Source organism: Urocampus carinirostris, chromosome 10, assembly GCF_059441175.1.
Source record: "Urocampus carinirostris isolate Australia breed hairy pipefish chromosome 10, RoL_Ucar_1.0, whole genome shotgun sequence".
Lineage (NCBI taxonomy): Eukaryota > Metazoa > Chordata > Actinopteri > Syngnathiformes > Syngnathidae > Urocampus > Urocampus carinirostris.
Window position 1 is genome coordinate 29,430,458 of NC_142358.1, and position 7,623 is coordinate 29,438,080.

The 7,623-nt window shown below is 40.0% G+C and overlaps 1 protein-coding gene across 2 annotated transcripts in view; it reads right to left on the reverse strand.

Moving 5' to 3' along the window:
- LOC148358624 (solute carrier family 13 member 2-like) overlaps window positions 1–6,911 on the reverse strand; it is a 29,693-nt gene extending 22,782 nt beyond the window's left edge. For both annotated transcript variants that reach the window (XM_088345266.1, XM_088345264.1), the window contains exon 1: window positions 6,810–6,911. In XM_088345266.1, coding sequence (XP_088201392.1) covers window positions 6,810–6,911 — 102 coding nt within the window. The remainder of the gene's footprint in view (window positions 1–6,809) is intronic.
- Window positions 6,912–7,623: the final 712 nt, after the last annotated feature.

A 7,623-nucleotide genomic window follows, 5' to 3' on the forward strand; every position in this document is an offset into this window, starting at 1 on the left:
ACGTGCATGCCTCCCCATTTCCCATAAAATAAAGGCTTGTGTGAGAACGTCACGCGATTGGGTCCTGATCCTGTTCTGGTTCCTGATCCTGACAATTCATCAATATTATTTTCACTTTTGACATCTTGTCTGTGGATATGGAAACCATACTGCAAAAATATTAACTGGTTTTCCACTGATAAAATATAATTTGCTTTTTGTTCTGTTTATCGAAACATAAAAAAAATCACACATTTTTTTGATTGAAGTTAATAAGTCATGTTTATTTGTGACGCCCTTTATCACAAGGAGTCTCAAAGGGCTGCTCAGACCACAGATTATTGCAAACAACAGACTATTATGACACCGTCCCCTGATCTAAAACCTACATGAGGGCAAGGAAAAATCAAAACCTCAACATGAGGTAATTTAAGAAACCTTGAGAAGGGACAGCACATGAGGTAATCCCTTCTAGGATGACCAGGCTGCAACAGATGTTGCAATAAGCATGCCTTTTTAGCATATAGCCGCTAGCATGACTCGCCAACATGTAGTCATTAGAGTGACTCGTTAGCACGCAGTCATTAGTATGTATCCATTAACATGACTCATTAGCATGATGAGTGAAGTGCAGTCGTGAGAGGCTGCATTGCATTGTGATTGGCCCAACAGGCGCCCCACCCCTTTTCTGCCTAAGGCTGCCTGTGCGTCAATATCGTTGCGTCAAGTTGCACACGTTCGTAAAACAGGTTGACGGACCTACCTACCTTGTGTATGTGCAAACTTTTTTATTTTCAAGTTTTTAAAATTTAGAGAAACATAAAATGAAAGTGGGCAGCACGGCGGCGCAGTAGTAAGCGCGTGTGCGTCACGGTTCTGAAGTAATGAGATCGAACGTCCTGTGTGGAGTTTGCATGTTCTCCCTGTGAGTTTCCTCCGGGCACTCCGATTTCTTCCCACATTCCAAAAACATGCATTTCAGGTTAATTGGCCGGTTAAAATTGTCCCTAAGTGTGAATGAGCGAGTGAATGGTTGTCTATCTCTATGTGTGCTGCGATTGGCTGGGAACCAGATTCAGGGTGTCCCCTTCCTACTGCCCGAGGATAGCTGGGATTGGCTCCAGCACCCCCGCTACCCTACTGAGGTCAAGGATTCTGATTTCGCCCACACTTCAGTCCCTAACGATAGACTCAGTGAAAGTGTTATCAAGTTATTAGCAAGTCATACAGTATTTATTTTCCCGTTGCATGGAGTTTTTTTATAATGAAGGATTTACCTATCAATTATTGCTTCTGTCCAGAAGGAGCAGGGCTTTAACTTCATTTTTAAGTTAAGGATAGAAAATGCTATGCTAGTTTATACACTGAGTTATCACTTTGCCAATCAAATGATGAATAAGATTTTTATTTGTTTATTTGTAAATCTGACTGTGCCTCACCACACACGAACATCACTGCAAGTCACTGGTTATGATCCGTTCTAGTTTACAACTACACGGATAAAATGCAATATACAAAACTGCCTACTTACAGTGCTATCAAGTTGATTGAATTCTTAGACTATTCTTGCTACAAATCATGTCACCCAAACATTCAAAACATAAAAATCGAGCGTGGGTGTGTTTCTGTAAGACGGTAATTTGTCAGACCTTTTTGGAACTGGTCCGAAAATTTGTTAAAAATGTTAAAAATCCACATACCAAGAATATGACTTCAACTAAGAATAGGCTGTTGAAATTGCAAATATGTTGTAATTTTTGAGAAGTATTCGTCTGAATGTAGAAAACATATCTAGAAAGTATTGTACATCTATTTATTACTATGCAACTGTATAGTATAAAATACCATGTTCATTTTGCAAGTTGTTTTCAGATTCCTTTTTATTTGTGAACATTTGTTTTGGAAACGGTCCCAAGCGATGACAGTAATAAGGCTTCTCTTCTCAAAGAAGATTGTTATTTTTGTCTTTTCTTCAAAGAGTAAACAAAATGTTCATGCTAATTTGTGAATGCAATCATTGCTTTTTACTCAGTACACATTACGCGCATTTTAGATGTAAAAACTGTACCGATCACTGAATTCCGTGGTCTGTGTTGACCATTGCAACTACCACAGTACGTAACATAATCATAGGATATACTTTACAATTATTTCTACATATTTAGTATGCAAATTATTGAATATTAATGAATAAGCAGTGTTTTAATGTCAAATTTATTATGTGAGCAGAATCATTGTTTCATTAGCATCACTCAGGGTTGGGAATCACCAATGGGAGCTGCTTCCTTTGTTAGTTTTGACAACTATGGATCTGATAACAACGATTAGGATGGTGTAAAATGTGAGCGTGATGAGAAATTGTGAATAACACCACAGAAGTACTATTGGGCCCTAAATTAAGTAGCAGTGAAGAGTGGGTCTGTCATCATCGAAGTGGAATATTAAAAATATATATTAAATTAATAAACTTATTGTGTTCAAGTTATTTCTCATTTAACTTCCCAATGTTTGGATTAGTATGTAACGTATTACTTTGTTGAGCGTCCGCAGATGTAGAGTGAGGCACGCCAGTGCATTGCCTCATGACAGTGGGCAATAGTAAGAACAAGGATTCATATTTAGCACATACCTCAGCCCCAAACAATAGAGTTAGTAATCTTAGGCGATTAGCAAGCTGACAGGAAGTCAAGCCATCCAGTATTTGTTTTTTCTTGTTGCATGGATTTATTTTCATCATGGAGGTTTACCCGTCTGTTCATTCTTTTCAAGAGAAGCAGTATGTAACGTATGGCTTTGCTAAGCGTCCGGAATTGCAGCGTGAGACACGCAATTCTCTTGCCTCATGGCAGAGGGCATTAGTAAGAACAAGGATTCTGATTTGGCACACACCTAAGCTAACAGCAAGTCAAGCCAATCTATTGATGGTTTTATTCAAAAATTGCACTGGATTGACTTCATTTATAAGTTAAACTAAGACAACCTTTACGTCTATTCTACAGTTAAAATATTGCTTTCCTGCACTACCAATCAAATGATAATGAAGATGCAGGTTCCATCCATCCATTATCTTGCACTTATCTGGGGTCAGGTCGCGGGGCAGCAGCCTGAACAGGGAAGCCCAGACGTGCCTTTCCCCGGCCACTTCCTCCAGCTCATCCAACAGGATCCAGAGGCGTTTCCAGGGCACCCTCGAGACATAGTCTCTCCAGCATGTCCCGGGTCGCTCCCAGGGCCTCCTGCTGGTGAGACATGCCCAGAACACCTCCGAGGGAGGCGTCCAGGAGCCCGAGTCACCTCAACTGGATCCTCTCAATGCGGAGGAGCAGTGGCTCTATATAGAGTCCCTCCCAGATGACTGAGCTTCTCTTCTTATCTCTAATGGAGAGCCCGGCCACCCTATGGAGGAAATTCATATCAGCCACTTATTTCCAGGATCGTGTTCTTTCGGTCATAACCTACAATTCAGGACCATAAGTGAGGGTAGGAACGTAGATCGACCGGTAGACTTAGAGCTTTGCCTTTCGGCTCAGCTCTCTCTTCACCACGACGGACCGGTACAGGGTCCGCATGACGGCAGATGCTGCACCAACCCATCTCTCGATCTCTCGTTCCATCCTACCCTCACTCGTATAAAAGACTCCAAGAGACTTGAACTCCTCCACTTGAGGCAAGATCTCATCCCCAACCCGGAGGGAAAATGCCACCCTTTTCCGGCTGAGAACCATGGTCTCGGACTTAGAGGTGCTGATCCTCATCCCGGCCGCTTTACACTCATCTGCGAATCGCTTCAGTGAGAGCTGAAGATCACGGCCTGGGGAAGCCAACAGCACCACATCATCTGCAAAAAGTAGTGATGCAATGCTGAGGTCCCCAAACTGGACTCCTTCCCCATCAAGGCTGCGCCTAGAAATTCTGTTCATAAGAGTTATAAACCGAATCGGTGACAAAGGGCAACCCTGGCGGAGTCCAACTTCCCCCGGAAACAAATCCAACTTACTGCCAGCAATGCGGACCAGATTCTGGCACCGGGCATCCAAGGAGCACAAAACCCGGATAAGATTGTGCTGTACCCCATACTCTCCAAGCACCCCCCCACTGGACCTTCCAAGGAACACAGTCGAATGCATTATCCAAGTCCCCAAAACACATGTAGACCGGATAGGCAAACTCCCATGCACCCTCAGGGACCCTACAGAGGGTGCAGAGCTGGTCCAGTGTCCCACGGCCAGGACGAAAACCACACTGCTCCTTTTGAATCCGAGATTCGACTTCCTGGCGGACCCTCTCTCCAGTACCCCCGAGTAGACCTTACTAGGGAAGCTGATTCCCCATGTAGGTTCATTCCTTGTAAATCTGACAACCCCTCAAAAGACTCAGACCTCACCTCGCGTCCCTGTTATGTGAATAGGGTCAAACAATCTTAACAGAAAACACGCATCTGCAACAAGCTGGTGGAATGGAAATGACGGTTGCATTTCAAACAAGTCACCATAAAAAACTTGTTTGTTGTACTCAAGTTTTATTCACACGGCTTGGTTGTTATGTTTTGTCTGTGATTTATTACACGAGTATCATTACTCTATTCAGCTCAGGTAATTATGTATAAAGGCCACTGTCATCCTGGAATGCAACTTCTTACAAACTCATGTTGCCATCGTGTTCTTGGAAAAGAGTAGGATATTAAATTTATAGTGTTATAATATCTGTCAATTCATGTTTATTATTGATTTATTCGTGATACAACACTGAGAAATGGATGACAATTAAAAATAAGGTTGCATATGTTTCCTCATTTTTTTACAAATTTCACATTTTAAAGTCCACATTTTAAAGGGTCGAGTTAGAATATAATACAGTTAGAAAACTTCCGCAGACAATGATGTCTGTTTTAAGGAGTTTTCTCCCCTATTTAACTATTTCTAAATGCTAGCAGCTCCACTCTGCAAAAAGTTCAATCCAGTGGGGGGAAATATATAAAATCTGAAAAAATATTAACTTCTATGTTCGCATCATTTTTAACTATCATTACTTTGGTCCATTTTTACCCAATGCTTGCAGCTCTGTATTTCAAAAAGTCAAGTTATAATTATGAGGACAAATACTTGAAAAATTTAAATTTTTATTTCTATATTGGAAGATAATTTTGCAAATTCTAAATATGGTTTTCTCATATTTTTTGTATTGCAAAATGTGGTTAAGTTTGAGGGAATGTTGTAAAATAAGGGGAAACAATATCTTTGATATTTCTATATTTTGTACTCGATAGTATGTTAATGAATTTTACTTCGACAAAAAATAAAATGAAACAGAAAAATAGAAAGAAAAAAGAAGTGAAAAGAAAAAAAGGGGTAAAAGAAAGAACCTCCCAAAGCACTTTACAATGTGCTTCACACTTTCGCTTTCTCGCTTTTTCACTTTCACACACTAACTGATACCAGCGTCAGCCATGCAAGGCAACTAACTACCTTCTGGCATTAGGGGTTCAGTGTCTTGCCCAAGGACACTTCGACATAAAACTCGGAGGAGCCAGGAATCAAACCTAGGACCTCTTAATCCCAAGACGAGCGCTTTACCTCCTGACCCACTGCCACCCAAATGTGTTTTTCATCTGCAAAAATACCAATTTTACCACTGAGAAAAACAGCAGTAAAACAAAAAAGATATAACTTTTTACAAGTCAAAGTTGCAGCACAGCGTTTGTATGGTTAGTGCGCAGCCCCACAGTTCGGAGGATCAGGGTTCAAGTCCAGTGCCTCCTCGTATGGAACTTGCAGGTTCTCCCCATGCTTGTGGGGGTTACTTCCGAGCACTCTGGTTAATTTGCCAGTGCATATTGTCTGAGTGTGTGAGTAGTTTGCACTGCGACTGGTTGTCAACAAGGTCAGGTCCCCCGCCCACTGCCGAACTCGGCTGAGATGGGCTCCCGTGACCCTAGTGAGGATAAGTGGTACAGATAATGGATGGACAAGTCAAAGTCTGCTAGCTGATTGTTTTGCACATTTTATTTTCTCTTTCTATAATATTTCTTAATTAAATACTGTATTTTCCGCACTGGATTGTAAGGTGCACCCCCAAAATTTGTCTAATGTGGTATATTTTTCCTATATAAGGCACATGGAATTAAAACTACAATAAGAGCTAGGGTTGCATAAAAATAGAACATAAATTAGCATTATGACATCCGGTTTCACAACTAAGATTAATTTAAGCAACAAAAAATTAGCATTTTAAGAGCAGTTGGAGACAAATCTACATGTTTCCTAAAGACAGAACAGTTACTGTATGCAGTATCAGTTGAGTGTAACTATGCATTTCCAATTTGATCCGCACGTATTTCCGCTGTTCAAGGCGCACTTTCAAATTTTTGGCCAATTTGGGTTTTTTTTTGGTGCGCCCTATTATTCTGGAAAATATGGTGTATATTCTTTATTGGTTCTTGCATTTTCTCATTGCAAAAATGTATATATATTTTTTGAAATAATTCTGTAAAAAAAAGCATAGATTTTTAATTGAGTTTCTCTTTTCAAAATGTTTTGTATTTAAAGCTATTGTTCTCGATTCTTGTAGCTTTTACATTGCAAACAGTCGGTTTTTTTTTAATCCAAATTTTAAATTTAAATCTTTTTTAATGTTTAATTTATTAATGTATTTGTTTTTTTTACAATGCATCTCATGACCACTTGCATGGGAAACCAATGAATCATGCAGCAAACGTACATACAACACAAGTTGGGGGTCCCTGATCATATGGCAATAAAGACCATTAATTCATTCGTTCATTCATTCATTCATTCATTCATTCATTCATTCATTCATTCATTCATTCTTACCGATGTGGGGATGACGAGAGGCAAAGGCAGCAGTAGAAGAGGTGTGAGGATTATCACAATATAATTCCTATACCTCCACAGCCAAGTAAGAAATCCAGCCATGATTGGGAAACTGCACTACTCATTCAAAGTATCCTAAGAGTCAGTGGACCATGAAAAGAAAACATCAACACTTTCTATTTAGGAGGTGATATTAAAGGAGATCACGGTTTAAATAGCAGTTGACTTTATATGCCACTGAAAGTGATTAAAAATTAACCTTGGGGGGCAGACAGAAGCCCACGTGCGCTTCCATGTGTTTTCAGATAAGACCAAGTGCTACAGAGACAATAAAAACAGAGAATAAAAAACTTCTGGCTCTCAGATGTGGACACCAGTGTTGGGACTGGCACGTTTCAAAGAAAAACGTTCCTGGAACACGAGCTGTTACTTTTTTCTTTTTGTTCTCTATTTACTTTTTTTTCTTTGTTTCTTTCTTTTTTTTGGGCTTTTTCTGAAATTTTCCTTCTTTTTTCTCTTTCTTTTGTTCCTTTTTTCCCACCTTTTCACTACTTTTTCATTTTGGTATTTTTTTTCCTTTTTGTTCTATTCCCCCTTCCTTTAAGTCATTTTGTGCATACTTTTATATAATATTTGGTCATATAGGGATGAAAGAAGCAAAAACAACCAGAAGAGCCATTTAGGACCCGAAAGAGCCAGTTCCTTTTAGTGAGCCGAGCCGAAGAAGCAGGTTCTCGAAAAACTCTAAAAACTCACACACGCAGCTTAGAGGGAACATTGCGCTGGCTAGATTTTCTTGTGCGTTGCGAATGTG